The sequence below is a fragment of the Rana temporaria genome, chromosome 2, assembly GCF_905171775.1.
Source record: "Rana temporaria chromosome 2, aRanTem1.1, whole genome shotgun sequence".
NCBI classification, from domain to species: Eukaryota; Metazoa; Chordata; class Amphibia; order Anura; family Ranidae; genus Rana; species Rana temporaria.
Window position 1 is genome coordinate 66,400,131 of NC_053490.1, and position 20,243 is coordinate 66,420,373.

Sequence of the window (20,243 nt, forward strand, 5' to 3'; positions counted from 1 at the left end):
ATTTGTCTTTTGTTTATATATACATATATACACACACACACACACACACATTTTTTTTCTTCCAAAATGGTCAGAATTATTTTTGCAAAAAATAAACGCAGATCTCGATTTGTGGGGAAAAAGGACATGAATTTTGTTTGGGAACAGCGTCGCACGGCCCCGCAATTATTAGTTCAAGCAACGCAGTGCCACGTTGCAAAAAATGGCCTGGTCATTAAGGGGTAAAATCTTCCGGGGCTGGTTAAAAGGGGCTTGCAGATTCCGAAAAGCCCCCGCCTGCAGACCCCGACAACCACCGGCCAGGGTTATTGAGAAGAGGCCTTTGTCCCCATCAACATAGGGACAACCACCCATCCCCCAGTTAAAGCAACACAGTGCCGTAAAAATGGCCTGGTCCTTCCTAACGGAGACACTGTCGCCCTAAGTAAGGGAGAACACATGGCCTGAAACATCACATAGGCATTAAACAACCCTTTTTCAAGCAGGATTTTAAACAGTACTGTGCCAATTCTGTCTATAAAGAGATATTACGTTAATTCAAGAGAAGGTTTGAGATCATTCACTCTTTTTATAGAAACTACTGCAGAATATAGCAAACCTAAAAGAAATGTATTTGCAACCACACAACATAACTAGCTTACATGCTTCTTACCCAGAGGGAATAGGAGCCTGGAGGCGCTTATACCTGTAACCGCTTGAAACTGACTGCCTGGGTGATGATACATTGTTATTACATGCTTTGGCCGTCAGCTGTAAACATGTACATGTTGAGCTAAAAAAAGGCAACATGATAAAGAAAGGTTAATATTACTACAAAGCAATATTGTAGCATCATATTCATTTTTACAGAGACCAAAAACAACCAGGGGCTCTGAGGGCCACAGGTTGAGCACCCCTGGATTACAGTATAAACCTAAACATGTTTCGATTCACAAAAAGCAATCTTCATCAGGTAACCAGCCTCACTATAATGTTGGCTTTGATTTTTGTAAGTCAATTGATCTCATTATAAATTGTATCGTCTATATATATTGTGTTGTTGGAATCTGATGTATACTTATCATTTTAAAACATGCCACCACATCTAACCCCCTGATGAAGATTGCTTTTTGTGAATTGAAACACGTTGGTGCTTATTCTGCAATCTCTATGCAACTTTGGCAGCTTAGAGTATATATGTATAGGTGGTTGTTTTAATTTTTATCAGATCATGTTATTCTATGTGTGGATTTTAATTTTTGTACAATAAAAATGTGTTAAAAAGAAGAAGTATAGTCAAAGCTATTTTGGCTATACACAGAGCTGGTCCAGACTCTGAAAAGATCCAGACTGTATAGTTGGGGTCAGCCCAAAAGCATGGACTGGCACTTGGCTCCGCCTCTCAGCGATCAGCTGAAAGCCTGATCCAGCCGCTCCTGTCCCCTCCACAGCCCAACGCTCCAGTGAGCACTGGAGGAGCAATGCAGACAGCTGGTGACCAGTCACGGCTCTCTCTCCGGAAGGGAAAAACTGAGTGATTAGCGGTGTTTAATCACTAGGATTGATGTTGCATCCATTTAGGTGAGTATAATGCTTTTATTTCCCCCCCCATCGCATTTAATTGTAATCTGTATGATCATAACTTTGTGCTTGAAAAATCCCATCCACACTGTTCAAAATGAGTCTTTATAATCGCTTTGGAAATGGGAAAAGAAAACAAGTAGTGACAAGTTGCATGAATATTTGACTCAGTACAGTTAAATATTTTGCATATTTGTATAAATGAACAACACGACATGTGTGTTAAAAATAATTGGAGATATGGCGAAAAATAGCAGCTCTGTTAACATATAAAAAGCAGTCGGGGGGGGTTTATTGCTCTGATGTATCCTTAGCGCTGATCGTACATCTTCACCCTGTGAGTCTTCACTTAGACCCCTTTCACACTGAGGCACTTTGTAGGCACTATAAATGCTAAAAATAGCGCCTGCAAGGGCCCTGAAAGAGCTACTCCATTCACTGCTGTGTGATGGCAGGATGTTAAAAAAAAATGTCCTGCAAGCAGCATCTTTGGAGCGTTGAAAGAGCGATGTGTATACCGCTCTTCCAACGCTCTTGCCCATTTAAATGAATGGGCACCGCGCCTGTACCGCCACTGCAGTGGCGCTTTGTGGGTGGTTTTAACCAGGGCTGTGGAGTCGGTAGATCAATGTTCCGACTCCGAATCCTCAGTATTAATATGCAAATGTATTTTATACATTCCTTGAGTGAAAGAAACGCAACCTACCACAGGACTACTGGCTGGGAAGCCAACAGTCTACTGTATTGCACAGTTTAAGCAAAAGACAAACACGATGAAAACAATCAAGTGACTGGATAGTATAGTAGCAGCAGGCATAAACATCAGGAACAGGATCTTTACCAGTTCAAAAATACAAACCACATTATTTGGTTGTTTTAGAACAAAAACAAAGCTTATCTATAATGAACCAAAAACAAAATCTGCAAAACCTAGAAATGGTTTATATTAATCTTGAAATGTAGTTCTAGGCTTAGCAAATGCAAATCAATTCAATGTAGAGTTCTAAGGAAGAGAATTGCCTCTGCCAGATCCTCTTTCATAGAGGCTCTTAAGTCAGACTTTATTATTTTTTTAGGGCTGAAAATAATCTTTCGACACTGACTTGGGTGGGTGGCATTGCAGTAACTATTCTGGCCACATCACTAACGATCTCTGGATAAACAAGGATGGCTTCTTCAACAGTAAGTTTTGATGAGCGATCATACTTTTCAACTTCTTTTAGTGCTTTATAAAACTCCTGTTGGAATTTTTTTATTTGGACACTTACTGGTTCTCTAACATGCGTTCCCTGTAAAAGCAGAACACAACACTATGGAAAGTATAAGTATTGCAGCTCCTAATTGTGCGTTGCGTGCCATATAGTGAAGCACATGAAAAGCATGCTTCTTCACGGTCACTTAACGTGTTCGTTTTGCGGTTACGTGAGGCACTGCATGCATTGGTCTTTATTCTTACAGTAGAGAAGTCATTAATTATAACTTTTTGTGAATTGGGACATTTAAACTTGCTTTTTTTTTTTTTTTATTCCAATCTAAATTTAGTAGGAGTCGGAGTCGGCGCATTGTTTGCCGACTCCGACTCCAGGTACCCAAAATTTCCCCCGACTCCGACTCCTCGACTCCGACTCCACAGCCCTGGTTTTAACCCTTTTTCAGCCGCTAGTGGGGGTTAAAAGCCCCCCGCTAGCGGCCGAATACCTCCGCAAACATGATGGTAAAGTGCCGCTAAAAATAGCAGCACTTACCCACCAATGCCGCCCACGCCCCAGTGTGAAATGGGCCCAATTCCTATGAAGGATCCATTAGTGCAGCCTTTCTTAGAGACATTCCTAGGGTTTGCTCGAGTGGTGGCTGATTGACCTCCCTGATCTGATAGTGCCTAAATAGTTCCAGTGCCAACACCAGCTGGGTGACACCAATGATCTATTAAGCTGTCTGTAAGGGTGGAATTGTGACGGGCAATGTCAGGGGCATTCCTAACACTTGCCAGCAATGTAAGAGGCTTTTTCCCTCCACTGACCTGTGATTAATTGGTTTCGGCAGAGGCTTCCAAAAGCCCTAAAACTACATCAAGAGTACTTCTGGGGCACAAATGTTGCAAACACCTTCACTAGAGGGTGCGAGATACACAATATTTTATTTATGTGAAAAAAATGGGAAAGCAACTGCGCTAATGTATTGGGTGGTAGAAAAATGAATGCTACTATGTAATGATCAAATGTGATAAAGTGAAGCTGCACCTTACTGGATATATAAAAACAGTGAAAACATAAGGAAAAAAACAAGATGCGCTACACATGATATGAAAATACCCAAAAACGAATAAAATTAATTGTCCGTGAGTAATATGTGGAATTTAAGTGGATAACAAAATATCAAAAAAAGTCCTTGATAAAAGCAAAACGTCCTTTCACCAGTGAGTAAGAAAAGAAAAAAAGGGATTTTTAATACAGCTTACCTGTAAAATCCTTTTCTTGGAGTACATCACGGGACACAGAGCGGCATATTCATTACTATGTGGGTTATATGGAGTACCTTCAGGTGATGGACACTGGCAATCTTAAACAGGAAGTGCCCCTCCCTATATAACCCCCTCCCATAGGAGGAGTACCTCAGTTTTGTAGCAAGCAGTATGCCTCCCAAAAATGTTTCCCATAAGAGGGGTGGGAGCTCTGTGTCCCGTGATGTACTCCAAGAAAAGGATTTTACAGGTAAGCTGTATTAAAAATCCCTTTTTCTTTCTCGTACATCACGGGACACAGAGCGGCATATTCATTACTATGTGGGATGTCCCAAAGCAATGCTTTACTGAGGGGAGGGAGAAATCTTCCCAAGACACAAGGATTTAATTCAGAGATACTCTTCAAATAATAATAAATCCAACTTAGTCGAGAAAAATTAAATTTAAATTTTAACTCAAGGGTGCCCCCGATTCCGAGGGTCTTAAATCGCAGCCTGCAGCACTGCCTGCCTAAAGGCTGTATCAGTATTCCTTCTTACGTCCACCTGGAAAAATTTAGTAACCGTGTGGACTGAAGACCAGGTTGCCGCTTTGGATACTTGAGCCATAGAGATCTGATGGTGTGCTGCCCAGGAGGCGCCCATGGCCCTGTAGAATGAGCCCTTACTGACAAAGGAGGAGGCAACCTCTTCAAGCCGTAGGCCTGAGTAATTAATTGTTTAATCCATCTCGAGATGGTGGATTTTGCAGCTGCCTGCCCTTTCTTGGGCCCATCCGGTAGAATGAACAACACCTCTGTTTTCTGAATTTCCTCTGTAGCTTTAAGATAGGCCTTCATGGCCCTGACAATATCCAAGGTATGCAGCAACCCTTCCTTTCTGGAAGTAGGCTTCGGAAAAAAGGATGGTAGTACCAAATCCTGGTTCAGGTGAAAACTGGATATAACCTTTGGTAGAAAGGAAGGATGAGGACGGAGAACCACCCTATCCTTCTGCAGAATAAGATATGGCTCCTTACAAGATAAGGCTGCCAATTCTGACACTCTTCTGGCGGAAACTATTGCAACCAGAAATACCAACTTCCTTGTCAGAAAAACCAAAGGAATCTCAGCCAACGGCTCAAACGGTTGTTTCTGCAGAGTTGACAGAACAAGACTTAAATCCTACGGACAAAGTGGTGACTTAACTGGAGGATTAATACGTAAGACCCCCTGTATGAAGGTCTTAACCAGCGAGTGGGTGGCCAACGGCCTCTGAAACCACACTGACAAGCTGAATCTGTCCTTTGATTGTGCTTAATGCCAGGCCTTTATCCACTCCTAGCTGGAGAAAACTTAACACTCGATCAATGGTGTACTTGCGGGAAAGCCATTTCTTGGACTCACACCAGCCTACGTAGGTCTTCCAGACCCTGTAATAAATCACCCTGGAGACCGGCTTTCTAGCCCTGATCAGGGTAGATATTACCTGCCTAGACAGCCCTCTACCCCTGAGAATCAGGGATTCAGCCGCCAGGCCGTCAAATTTAGACGCCGTAATGCAGGGTGGAGGATCGGGCCTTGTGAGAGTAGGTCTGGCCGTAGAGGAAGCGTCCAAGGGTCCCCCACTGCCATCTTTAGGATTAGTGAGTACCATGCCCTCCTGGGCCATGCTGGAGCTACCAGGATGACTGGTTTGTGCTCCACCCTGATCCTGCGTAACAGGCGGGGTAGTAACTGTAGCGGGGGAAAGGCATACAGAAGTTTGAACTGATGCCAAGGGCACACCAACGCATCGGTTCCGCAGTTCATCGGGTCCCTTGTCCGGGACATGAACCTGTCTAGTTTCTTGTTGAACCTTGATGCCATGATATCCACGTCTGGCACACCCCACTTCTGGCAGATGGTCCGAAAGACCTGGGGATGTAGAGACCATTCCCCCGGCGACAGAGTTTGGCGACTTAGGAAGTCCGCCTGCCGGTTGTCCACTCCGGGAATGAATATTGCCGATATGCAGGGTACATGAGCTTCTGCCCATAGAAAAATTAAGCTCACTTCTCTCTGAGCGGCGCGACTCCTGGTTCCCCCTTGGTGGTTTATATATGCCACAGCTGTGGCATTGTCTGACTGTATCCTCACCGGGGACCCCTGCAATTTGGATGTCCATGCCAGGAGGGCTAGCCGAGCCGCTCTGAGCTCCAGGATATTGATGGGCAGCTGCTTGTCCACCTCTGCCCAAGTACCTTGGCGAGTGTAACCCTCCAAGACCGCTCCCCAGCCTATCAGGCTGGCATCTGTGGTCACTATCTTCCAAGTTATGGGGGTGAAAGATTTTCCCTTTAGCAGATTCTGAGGGTTTAACCACCGCCCCAGACTTTGCCGGACTCTTGATGATAGAGTTAAAGGGAACTCCAAAGCCTGGGCCTTCTTGCTCCAAGCTGTGAGAATGGCTGCCTGTAGGACGCGAGTATGGCTCTGTGCGTAAGGTACCGCCTCGAATGTGGCCACTAGCTTGCCTAGTAAACGCATACATAGGCGAATAGTTGGTTCTCATTTGCTTAGAACCAATCGAATCAATTCCTTGATAGCTTTGACCTTTACCCGGGGCAAAAATACCTTCTGCTGAGCCGTGTCTAACCTCATGCCGAGATATTCCAACTGTTTTGAGGGTTGAAATGCTGACTTTTCTCGGTTTAGGATCCAACCGAACCTCTCCAGGTACTGAACCGTGAGGGCTACTGCTCGCTCCAAGCAAGGAGACGAGTGATCTATGATTAAGAGGTCGTCCAAGTATGCTAGGACCGTGACCCCTTGGACTCTTAGATTGGCTAGAATTGGAGCTAGGACCTTCGTGAATACCCGGGGGGCCGTAGCCAGCCCGAAAAGGAGCGCCACAAATTGGAAGTGACGCTGAGCCACCGTGAAGCGTAAAAATCATTGATGTGGCTGAAAGATCGGTATATGAAGGTAAGCGTCCTTTATGTCTATAGACGCCAGAAAGTCGTCCTTCTGGAGCGCGGCGGCTGCTGACCGGACGGATTCCATCCGAAATGACTGGACCTTTAGGTAAACATTCAGACTCTTTAGGTCCAAAATTGGTCTGACATCGCCGTTGGGTTTTGGTATGACAAACAAATTGGAGTAGAAACCTAGCCCTTTCTCTTGGGCTGGTACCTTTACTATCACGCCCTGGCGAAGCAGACGATCCAATGCCGCTAGCAACAAGGCCTTTTTTGTTGGATCGTTCGGAACCCTTGATTCCTGGAAATGAGGTGGAGGAAATTTTTGAAACTCTAATCTGTAGCCTGTGGCCACAGATGACTGGACCCATTTGTCGGGGATGTTGGCTTTCCAAACCTCTGCAAAGAGACGAAGCCTTCCCCCCACTCGAGTGAGTGGGGGCGCCCCTTCATAAAGCAGACTTAGGGGCTGGCTTTGTTGGTTTGCGATACCATGGTTTCTTGCCCCCAGGGGCCTGTCCCTGCGACTTAATGTTAAAATTTGCTCGCGCAGCAGGCCGTCGATACTGCCTGGGATTTGAGGGTCCCGGAACAGGAGAAAGCTGCCTTTTGAATGCAGGACCCCGGAATTTCCTTTTGACTGGTAAAAGGGTACTTTTGCCACTTGAAATAGTCTGAATGTATTTATCCAGATCCTCTCCGAAGAGACGTCCCCCATGGAAGGGAAAACCTGCCAGGAGTTTTTTGCATGGGGGTTCGGCCGCCCAGTTTTTTAACCATAAGAGTCTCCTCATATGTACTAAAATTAGCGACAAACGAGACGCCTGCTGGATAGAATCCTTTATAGCATCTACCGCAAAGCATAGAGCTCTAGGAATATCAGCTAATTCCTCTGCCTGCTGGGCAGGGATGTCTTTAAGCATCTGCTTTGTCTGATCTTTCAAAGCTTGACAGACCCCGATAGCAGCCACAGCCGGCTGAACCACTGCTCCTGCCGTAGCAAAGGAAGCCTTCAAAAGTGTTTCTAAACGTTTATCGACCGGGTCTTTAAACATTTGTATGTTTTCCACTGGGCAAGTTAATGACTTATTTACACATGAGATGGCTGCGTCCACAGCTGGGAGCGCCCACTTCTTAGAAAACTTTTCTTCCATAGGGTAAATCACAGAAAAATTTTTAGGCGGCAGAAAAATTCTATCTGGCCGTACCCAATCTTGAAATATCAATTCCTCCAACAGAGGAAGGACCGGAAAAACTGCGTTGCTCAAGGGCGCTTTTAAAGAGCCCAAAGAGGAAACTGCCCTAGCCTGAGGTTCTGGTAGGGGCAAGTTAAACGCCACGCGGACCATGTCTGTCAAAGACTGAACCCACAGACCCTCTGCTTGGGAGGCTGAAAATGGTTCGTCCACAGTAGACTCCTCAATCTCTGAACCTTCTAGGTTCCGGTCCAATAGATCCTCCTGAAATTCTAATTCCTCTGAAGAGAGAACTTCCGCATCTGAGGATACACATTTAGGTGAAGGGGATCTAGTCCGCTTCTTGCCTGAAATGGAATTAGTGATCATAGCTGCTAATCTTTTTTCTAGCCCTCCCAGGGAGGCGGCTAGCATGTCCTCCGTGACAAACACAGGGTTGGGTGGATCTGGGCTAGCCTCCGCACCAGATCCCCCTACTGGCTCAACCAAGGCAGCCACCACTGGGTTAACAGGTGGGGAAAGTACTGGCATAGCCTGACTCGTCTCCTCAGAATCCGAGGGGGAACAGCTTTTGTTTTTTGACCCCTTTTGTACCTCTTGATCCTGAGCCTTTGGGAGCCATGGTACAAAACCGAGGTACCCCTGCTACACCAACTGACAGGTGCAGCCAGGAGATAATTTAGGGGTTTAGGGAACAGCAGTACTACTGATGTCCAAAAACCTGGTGGGGAGCCCAGTATGTGCCAGTATATATCTATATATATATATATATATATATATATATATATATATATATATATATATAATTTTTTTTTTTTTTTTTTTTTTTCAAAGAAAACTTCTTTCTTTCTCTTTTTTTTTTTTTTTTTTTTCAGAAAGCACTACTGTTCGCCCACACAAAAATTGCTACTATCCACCTGCTGCATAGGGAATTACTAGGCTAGACAAAAAAATAGCTAGTTCTGAATTCCAGAACTGCAATACTTCCCTGCGCCACTGGGTGTCACTGTCTATCAGCGCTGCCGCTCTGTGTCCTCCTGGTCCGAGCTCAGCTCTTGAATGAGCTGTATAGCATGGAGGAGGGGAACGCCCCTTCCTCCTATGAACGTGCAACCCCGTCCCCCCCCCTCGCAACGGCGCGAAAATTTCTTATAATTCGTGCACGCGCGCGCGCCCCCGTTTACAGGGGGGGGGCACGCAGGAGCCATGAGGATGCCGTGGGACCTCCAGAGGAGAGCGTTTGAGGCTTCTGAAGCCCTTCCCAGCCGCCTGTGACACCCAGCCAGGTATGAACACTAGGTAGGTTCCAGACACATCCTTAGTTCTGGCAAGGTATGGGCCCACAGCCCCCCTTTTCCAACCTAGCGCGCAGCCAGATGTACACAGCAACAGACCAGGGAGATCCAATATTTTGGGGAGCCCCTCCACAGACCATCCTGTCCCCTAAATAGACATAGTGGCCCAACTGCCAATGCTAGAGCAATGCTAGAGCATACACAGGCTAACTCCCCCACAGAAATCCCCTGGAGAGCCTGCTGCGAACCAAGTCCCGCAGGCCCCCCTCTTACCTGCTCCATGCCGCAGGACATTGCACCGCAAGTGGTCCAATCTTCTCCCATCTCCGTGGGTAGCGTACTAGACCTTCAGGCCCTGGGGTCCTGGAAGGTACCCACTGTCCTGGGCCCATACAGCACCCTGGCAAACAGGTTTCTTTAGGCACTAAAAAGGCTCTAAGTCCTGGGCCCAGGGTCCAGCTCTCTGGAAGAGAAGCATTATAGGCAAAAGACCCCCCGCTTGGGGGCCCGGGTACTGTCCACTTTAGCACTGAGGCCGTTGGACAGATCCGGTTAGCCTGCCTTGATCCCAAGGATGCGGAGGCAAAGCTATTCCATGACCAACACCTAAGACACTGGCGAAAAAACTGAGGTACTCCTCCTATGGGAGGGGGTTATATAGGGAGGGGCACTTCCTGTTTAAGATTGCCAGTGTCCATCACCTGAAGGTACTCCATATAACCCACATAGTAATGAATATGCCGCTCTGTGTCCCGTGATGTACGAGAAAGAAATCCATGTTGATAAGTGACAATCCGATAAGAAGAAAACCTCCACCAAACGAGTAATGAATCTGCTTACCAGATTCCCGGTGGTCTCTTAGTTAAAAGAAGACCCCAGGTAGCATGAAGATTTAAACTTTGGAGAGTAAAGGCCTGTATGGACAATCCGGATGTCGATCTCTGTTACGCTCCCGTGTTGGAGGATACGATGACCATACCACATAAAAAACATAGGGGGCCACAATAGTGTAAATCCGTAAAAAATTGTTTTATTAAAAAGTAAAGACAAAAACACACTTACAGATTAGCAGTGTTTGAAAGGCTTGTCAAGTTGGAGCTCCGGCCGGAAGCAGACCAAACGACCCATCAATGGTGTGGAATAAGTGCAGTCAACGGGGGGTGATACCGATGTGGATGCACGTTCCGCCCGACCTGGTTTCGCGACAAATCGCTTCCTCTGGGGCACGGGCAACACACCGAATCACCCCCCTTAAATTAGCAAAAACGCTGATATGGGAGGAACTGACGTCATCGGCCGCGCCTGCGCATGATTGGGTGAACCAAGCCTCATCCTGGAAACAAGACCAGTGACAGTGCGCATGCGCTAGCGGGACGGATGCCAAAAAAAGCTATTAATAGCGTTAATGTTGTCATATGTTAGTCACAAATCAGCGTGCATTAAAAACAAGTAGAATCCCGCAGCGTAAAGCAAAAACCAGCTGCGGGAAACATTCAATAGATTCGTTATTGGAACGCAGGGATCACTTCCGCGTCACGTGGTCACTCGCGATCACGTGACACGTCAGCGGCGTGATGCTGTGACCATACGGATGAGCCCTACGTAGCAATGCAGATTGAAAACAAGCATTCTATGTGCAAATGCTAGTCAAGCCTCGTTTTGGTACAGACCAAACCCAAACGTGCCGATCAATTGGTCACATTACAACCAATTACACGGCTCCGTTGGGAGAAGGCTGGATGAACGCTGTGACGAGATCCTTCCTCGCCCAGGTCCTGCTCTCCCGACACTGCTCTGCTACCAGTGAGTCAGCTTGCAGATTGCAGCGTCTGATGGTCCAGTCATCCAAGGTTCCGGGGTCCGAACTACAGCTATGTGCCATTCAGACCCATTAAGAACAAACACCAGGCAGGCTGTATGTAAGTTCAAGCAGGACTCTTTATTTTCAATTACACAGCACACTTTTATACAGAATTTGGAACATCCCACTCCCAACAACCGCTTTCCTATTGGTCAATTGTAAAGTATATCCAGTCTTCACTCAAGTCCTCCTTGACCATGCAAATGAGGACTTGAAATTGTCAACAGGGATTGGTCCAATAGCTTGGATAGAAAGACTTGTGTATTGAGACAGAAGCCCCAGGGGGTAATCAATGTACACAATAACCCGGTCTACTTAATTACTACCTCTGAGAGGTTACATTGCTTTAGACAATAGAATGCTAATTCAATACAGCTGACAGGAGGCTTCTGACCTTTAGAACAATAAACACATACATCTTCAGACATACATTCTAGATTCAATTAACCTTCAAACCATAGTTTTTAGCCAGACGGAGTGTCTCCGACACCCGCTCTTAACCTGCAGAACACAATAAAAGGTATTTCTCTAGCTGGTTCCACTTAGCATTTCAATAGCCGGTGTCCTTGCATTGAATGTCCCTCTCCTGTGTAACAGATGTCAAGTAGAAACACTTTAATATCTCAAGATCCATGACATTACTTCCCCTGGGAAACAGTCCAACAGCCGCAGTGGGACCCAAACGGGTCACTCGAGGATGTTGGGAAAATAGTCTTAAAGTTCCAGGACTGTCTGCTGGGATGACCCATCTGCCTTCCTGTTTTGAGGTCCTGGCCCATAATCGGACGGCAAGAGGCTCACATTCAGTCCTCTCCAAAAGCCCCTGTCCCGGCTAGGTCTGTCACACATCACCCCCTTTGGCAGGAGACCAACACTGGGAGAGACCCCAATTCCGGTACCCACCCAGTACCCCAGATAACTTGTCCCAAACAGAGCATTACTCACCCAGCCAATCTCTGCCTCTCTCAGAGAACACGCCTGCCGCTGGGGAGAGGCCTGGACTGGCCCTTCTCCCTGGAGTCCTTTCAGCCGCTGGAGAGAAGACAGGGTGGCTGGGCTCAGTTCATCATGCCGTTGGGAATCTGGGCCAACTGGCCACCATTCCTGGGGTATACCAGTGGAGACTGCAGTCCCATCCACTGAGGCTAGGTAAAAATCCCCCGGTGCTTGCAAAGCAAAGCCGACATCCTCCTGTCTCAGTGCCGCACCATGTTCTGGGGTTGTGTCCGTGGAGATCGGAGTCCCATCCACTACCACAGGAACCCCCTCTTCTGTTAGTTGAGAGCAGAGGCCCGGGGCACTCTGCTCTGTTGCCAGCTCTTCCGCTGGGTTGCTGTGAGTGGGGACAACAGTCCCATCCACCGATATCCGCTCAAGCTGTAGTGGTGTGCAGCAGCCAGTAGCATCCTGCCCTGCTGCCAGTGATTCAGCTGGGAGTAACAGCTTTACTACCTCAGCTTGTTGCTGGGGAGGGGGGCCAACCGCCCCGGATCCCTGGAACTCCTCAGTTGGTCCCGGTGCTGGGCAGAGATGGCTAGCACTCTGCCCTGTTGCCAGCACTTCTGCTGGGGGTGCATAATCCATAACATCCTCTGAACAGTCCATACATTCTTTAATCTGTGGCTGGGGAGTGATCACCATCTTCTCACCCTGAGCCTCCGGAACTGCCACAGGGGTGGGGCAGAGGTCTTGATCCCTCTGTCCGGTGACCCGCGCTTCAGCTGGGAAAGTTCCTTGTAACTCCACAAATACTGCCCTTGGTGCTGGGCAGAGCACAGTGAAGTGTGGCCCTGATACCAGCTCTTCTGCTGGAGGCTCCCCAGGTTGTTCTTCCTCAGCAAAAAAGTCTATCAAATCCTCTGTCTCAACAACTGGTGTCTGGGGATAGAGGTTCACCATCTCCTGTCCATGGAACCCAGAAGATGCTATGGGTACTGAGCAGAGGTTAGCAGAGCTCGGCCCTTCGGTCAGTAGTTCCGCTTTGGGAATGGCAAGCTCCCGATTTTCCACTGCTGATTCACTGGCAGACTGCTGGACAGGCACATTCCTCCATTCAAAATCATCCCATGCAGAAACCGGATCATCAAGGTCAGTCAACGCTTGCTGCATCCGCCATAAGACCTCCGGGCCCATAGCTACAGGGGCAGGTTGGCAAAGCCCACTGTTACTCTGCCACATTGCCGATTCTTCAGCCAGGATTTCATCACTGTCAGCTGATATTTCCTCATAGTCCCATGTAAAGGGAGCCCCACCCTGCTGCTGAGCGGAGTCTAGCAGCTGTTTGTAGGCGATTTCCAGCTCATGTTGCCGCTCTCGTTCTCTCTGTTGCCGCTCTCGTTCTCTCTGTTGCCGCTCTCGTGCTCTCTGTTGCCACTCTCGTGCTCTCTGTTCCTGCAGCTGGAGGTCTCTAATGGTATTCTGTATGGCCGTCTCTGATGGGTTAGCACCATATAATGCCAACCGTTGTTGAACTCGCTGCTGGAACAAGTCTTCAACTGACCGGGGTCCTGCATCACCATCCCTCTGATCCATCTCGGCTAGCGCAATGATCAGGGTGGCCTTGTTCTTCCCACCGGTCCCTCCACGGCTCTCAAGCAAGTCTTTTAGCATGGTTCTCCTCCAGGCTGCATAGCTGGTCATTCATTCATGGTGGTGGTTTGGAGTTGTCCCAGTAACTGGAGAGCAAATCCCACCGCTGCCAACCAATGTGACGAGATCCTTTCTCGCCCAGGTCCTGCTCTCCCGACACTCCTCTGCTACCAGTGAGTCAGCTTGCAGATTGCAGCGTCTGATGGTCCAGTCATCCAAGGTTCCGGGGTCCGAACTACAGCTATGTGCCATTCAGACCCATTAAGAACAAACACCAGGCAGGCTGTATGTAAGTTCAAGCAGGACTCTTTATTTTCAATTACACAGCACACTTTTATACAGAATTTGGAACATCCCACTCCCAACAACCGCTTTCCTATTGGTCAATTGTAAAGTATATCCAGTCTTCACTCAAGTCCTCCTTGACCATGCAAATGAGGACTTGAAATTGTCAACAGGGATTGGTCCAATAGCTTGGATAGAAAGACTTGTGTATTGAGACAGAAGCCCCAGGGGGTAATCAATGTACACAATAACCCGGTCTACTTAATTACTACCTCTGAGAGGTTACATTGCTTTAGACAATAGAATGCTAATTCAATACAGCTGACAGGAGGCTTCTGACCTTTAGAACAATAAACACATACATCTTCAGACATACATTCTAGATTCAATTAACCTTCAAACCATAGTTTTTAGCCAGACGGAGTGTCTCCGACACCCGCTCTTAACCTGCAGAACACAATAAAAGGTATTTCTCTAGCTGGTTCCACTTAGCATTTCAATAGCCGGTGTCCTTGCATTGAATGTCCCTCTCCTGTGTAACAGATGTCAAGTAGAAACACTTTAATATCTCAAGATCCATGACAAACGCTCAAGAGACCGAACACAGCAAAACAAATGAGTGCTGCGGGGTGATCCAATAGCGATACTCATCTATTTGCAGCTAGCATGGGTAGTGCTCATAAAATTAATAATAAAAAATATAAAAAATCGAAGTAGGCATAAAAAATCCACACTAATAAAAAATGGAATTTAAAAATACCAGCAACCCCCGAATGTAATGATAGAGAAAATGGAACCTGGAACAATCAAAAAAGCTGCATCCCAATGTAGATGATAAACTGGGATACATATCTTGTTCACAGCAGATTAAATGTCTGACATATTGCAATTAGACAACAGTGAGAGCCCTGTAGGTAGATTCTGATATGTTAACATTCAAGTACACAGAACCTCATGCTTGTAAAGGGCAGACTACTCCATAGTGTAAAACATAAAAACCTTAATAAAAACATTATTTAAACAATATTTAGAAAAACCATATACTTCTAGATGACATGAGTAAAAAGACACGTGATGGTACAATATGGACTAAGTGAGTAAGTCTAAGAGTTGTTTATAAAGGCATTAATATCTGTGTCGATATTCAGCCCATATGGCGTGTAGGTTTTAACCCTATGGATCCACGCCATTTCCTGCCTGGATATTTCACGGACAAGATTACTACCCCTCCAGTGCGGGCGATATTTGTCAATCCCAACAAACAACGTATTTGAGGGATCTCTATTATGTTTTAAATCGAAATGTCTAGAGACAGAGTGTTTATCGAATCCTGCCCTAATTTTGGCAATGTGCTCATTTAACCTGACTGACAAAGCTCTTTTGGTGCGGCCAATGTATTGCAGACCGCAAGGGCACTGGATGAGGTATATTACCCCTTTGGTCGAACAGGTTATAAATGGTTCGACCTCAAAAGTTTTTTTAGTTGCTGTGGATTGGAAGGAACAAATCTTCCTATTTTTGCAGCTATTTAAAGAGCAGACTTGACATCGTTTACACCTGAAGTACCCCGTTAGGTTCTCAAGGAATGTCCTAGTAGCCCTAGGGGGGTCATGTACACTGGGGGCAATACGGCTCCCAATCGTAGATGCACCCCTAAACACCACATTAGGTCTATCCGGAAGCAATGGCGCTAAGACCTGATCAGTTGTCAAAATGTGCCAATGCTTCTGAATAAGCTTCTTAACACTGAAGTGTTGAGCAGAAAATGTAGTGATAAAGGGTAAAGAAAAACTCTCATTTCGAGGCCCTTTAACCTTGTCTGCCAATAATGTTGGCCTATCAGTATTTCTAGCTCTCTCCATTGCCTGTGAGAGAGTGGATCTGTCATACCCCTTCTCTTCAAACCTTTTGGAAAGGACTGAGGCCTGCTTTTCAAACGTCAGGGGGTTGGAACAATTGCGTTTAAGGCGCATGAATTGACCCAAGGGGACGGATTTTAACCATGCTGGCAAGTGGCAACTATCTAAAGGTATGTATGAGTTGCGGTCAGTTGGTTTAAAAAAGGTGGATGTCACAAATCTACCATTATCAATGGTGATCTGGAGATCCAAAAAATGGATGGATTGCTGGCTAGATTCATAATTAAATTTAATGCCCCTAGTATTCTGATTCAAGTGGGCCATAAAAATAAGAAGATCAGACTCACTGCCATCCCAAAGGAGGAGGACGTCATGGATATACCTCGACCAGAGTAATACCTCCGGTCGACGTTGACAATCAATGACGTCCTCCTCCCACTTGGCCATGAACAGGTTGGCCAAGCTAGGGGCGTATTTAGCCCCCATGGCCACACCTCTATCCTGTCTGTAAAAGGTGTTATCGAACAGGAAATAGTTATGGGTGGCCGCATACTTTAATAGAGTCATGATGAAATCTATTTGTATTTGTACAAGGCCAGACTGTCTTGTCAGGTATGATAATACAGCCTCAAGTCCCAGGTGATGTGGGATTATGGTGTAGAGGGAGGTCACATCGGCTGTTACCATCCATATGCCTGACTTGGGAGAGATGCTGGCTAAAGTATTAAATCACCTGCTTCGTATCTTTGATGTACGAGGGGATTTTCTGTACAAGCGGTTGCAGGAAAAAATCTATATACTTACCCACCCGGGATGTAATGGAATCGATACCACTAACAATGGGACGTCCCGGGGGGCAAGTTTGATTTTTATGGATTTTAGGTAGGTAGTATATAACGGGAGTCCTCGGGGCACTCGGTACCAGGAAGAGTGCTTCCTTACTGTTCAGAATACCCCTCTGAAGCCCCCGCTTAACCAACCCTTCAAGTTCTTTTTTGTAACCGACTATTGGGTCTCTATTAAGAGGAGTATAGGTATCCTCATCATCAACCAAACGATGCATTTCCTTCAAGTAATCGCTCTGATCAAGGATGACTATGCCACCGCCCTTGTCGGCCGGTCTAATCACTAGGGACTTGTTAAGGCATAGAGATTCCAGACCATTAGTCAAGTCCCTATTCAAATTGGATTTACGTATTTTAAGCTTATCCAAATCGTTCAGGACGACATCCCTGAACACCTTGATACTTGGGGCCAGAGAACCTGGCGGGTTGAATAATGAGGCGTTAGCCAAGGATGAATGTTGAAATTCATTAACAGTCTGGTGACCAGAAATGGGATTGGAGAGGAAGTATCTCTTAATACTCAGACGTCTGGTGAATTTGTGTACGTCCATGTATGTTTGGAACTTGCTAAGATTTCTAGGTGGGGCATATTTCAGTCCTTTATCTAGAAGCTTAGTCTCCGAATCTGTCAATGTCTGTTGGCTAAGGTTAAAGATGCCTATTCCTAGGTTCTCTTTCGTTTTGGCCGACTGGGCCCTCCTCCCCCCTCTGGTGCCTCTCTTCGTCCTGTGTTGCCTCCCTGGTCGGGAAGGGCCCTGCGAAAATCCCAATTCTGGTTGAATGGGTTAATAGGAGGGTTAGCAGGGTAATTGAAGCCCTGATGGACACCGGACATCTCTGGATAGCCTAGAGGGTAAGAAAAGGAGTTCCTCATTGGATTGGGAAATCCAAAGCCCGCCCTACTAGGTGTATGACCACTGATGTTATCAAAATCGGATAATGGCAAAAAACGGTTCTGTGTTGGAACATTAAAGCCATAACCACCTTGACCAAAATCCTGTTGATACCCATGGTTTGAACCGGAAAAACCCATATTAGGAGGTGGAAGCCTTTGGTTAACTGGAGTTCTCGTCCACATGCGAGGAGATGAGGGCTGGTCATAATGTACCACACCACGACCTGAATTATTCCCATTATAAGGCCCTTTAGGACCTGCCCCCCTCTGATTAGGTCCCCTGGGAGGACCTTTGGTTTTCCGAGTATTGTTGGGAACATGAGTTGGGACCCCCTGACGAGGGGGATGTGAAATAACACGTGGTAGTGAGGAGATAGGGGTCGGTGGAGGGATCACGCCACTGGAAGGTTGTGGCGTGGTGTCCATCCTTAAATCGCCCTCGTTATTAAGGGAGAGCTTTTTCTGCCATAAGAACACAAGACCTGATTTGTAATCATCACTGTCCCTGATGAACTTCTTTTTCTTTTTGGCTTTCTGTTCCTTCTCCTCCTTATCCAGTGTTTTAAGCAGATTAGTGGAGTGGGTGTTATACTCATCACCGTTTTTAAACGGCGTAAGAAGATCTTTAACGAGCTTAATTTCGTCATCCAATCTAGCCAACTTATCTACCCTCCTTTTCAGGAGGAATCGTAAAAAAGCTACCCCTGACTCATTAAAATAGTTGTACCAACCAACAAGGTCGGTGTCACCCTGATGGGGAGACACTTCCCATCTTAGGCTTCTTGGTACCAAAGACCCCTTAATGTATGTCTCTAAAAAAGCGACATCCTCACTACCACGTGTTATTTCACATCCCCCTCGTCAGGGGGTCCCAACTCATGTTCCCAACAATACTCGGAAAACCAAAGGTCCTCCCAGGGGACCTAATCAGAGGGGGGCAGGTCCTAAAGGGCCTTATAATGGGAATAATTCAGGTCGTGGTGTGGTACATTATGACCAGCCCTCATCTCCTCGCATGTGGACGAGAACTCCAGTTAACCAAAGGCTTCCACCTCCTAATATGGGTTTTTCCGGTTCAAACCATGGGTATCAACAGGATTTTGGTCAAGGTGGTTATGGCTTTAATGTTCCAACACAGAACCGTTTTTTGCCATTATCCGATTTTGATAACATCAGTGGTCATACACCTAGTAGGGCGGGCTTTGGATTTCCCAATCCAATGAGGAACTCCTTTTCTTACCCTCTAGGCTATCCAGAGATGTCCGGTGTCCATCAGGGCTTCAATTACCCTGCTAACCCTCCTATTAACCCATTCAACCAGAATTGGGATTTTCGCAGGGCCCTTCCCGACCAGGGAGGCAACACAGGACGAAGAGAGGCACCAGAGGGGGGAGGAGGGCCCAGTCGGCCAAAACGAAAGAGAACCTAGGAATAGGCATCTTTAACCTTAGCCAACAGACATTGACAGATTCGGAGACTAAGCTTCTAGATAAAGGACTGAAATATGCCCCACCTAGAAATCTTAGCAAGTTCCAAACATACATGGACGTACACAAATTCACCAGACGTCTGAGTATTAAGAGATACTTCCTCTCCAATCCCATTTCTGGTCACCAGACTGTTAATGAATTTCAACATTCATCCTTGGCTAACGCCTCATTATTCAACCCGCCAGGTTCTCTGGCCCCAAGTATCAAGGTGTTCAGGGATGTCGTCCTGAACGATTTGGATAAGCTTAAAATACGTAAATCCAATTTGAATAGGGACTTGACTAATGGTCTGGAATCTCTATGCCTTAACAAGTCCCTAGTGATTAGACCGGCCGACAAGGGCGGTGGCATAGTCATCCTTGATCAGAGCGATTACTTGAAGGAAATGCATCGTTTGGTTGATGATGAGGATACCTATACTCCTCTTAATAGAGACCCAATAGTCAGTTACAAAAAAGAACTTGAAGGGTTGGTTAAGCGGGGGCTTCAGAGGGGTATTCTGAACAGTAAGGAAGCACTCTTCCTGGTACCGAGTGCCCCGAGGACTCCCGTTATATACTACCTACCTAAAATACATAAAAATCAAACTTGCCCCCCGGGACGTCCCATTGTTAGTGGTATCGATTCCATTACATCCCGGGTGGGTAAGTATATAGATTTTTTCCTGCAACCGCTTGTACAGAAAATCCCCTCGTACATCAAAGATACGAAGCAGGTGATTAATACTTTAGCCAGCATCTCTCCCAAGTCAGGCATATGGATGGTCACAGCCGATGTGACCTCCCTCTACACCATAATCCCACATCACCTGGGACTTGAGGCTGTATTATCATACCTGACAAGACAGTCTGGCCTTGTACAAATACAAATAGATTTCATCATGACTCTATTAAAGTATGCGGCCACCCATAACTATTTCCTGTTCGATAACACCTTTTACAGACAGGATAGAGGTGTGGCCATGGGGGCT

At 46.5% G+C, this 20,243-nt stretch overlaps 1 protein-coding gene across 2 annotated transcripts in view; it reads right to left on the reverse strand.

Annotated features, from left to right (window-relative positions):
• The window catches only part of LOC120929097 (histone-lysine N-methyltransferase SETDB2-like), a 93,209-nt gene that overhangs the window by 31,372 nt on the left and 41,594 nt on the right, over positions 1 to 20,243 (reverse strand). For both annotated transcript variants that reach the window (XM_040340312.1, XM_040340313.1), the window contains exon 7: positions 653 to 772. In XM_040340312.1, the coding sequence (XP_040196246.1) occupies positions 653 to 772 (120 nt within the window). The remainder of the gene's footprint in view (positions 1 to 652; positions 773 to 20,243) is intronic.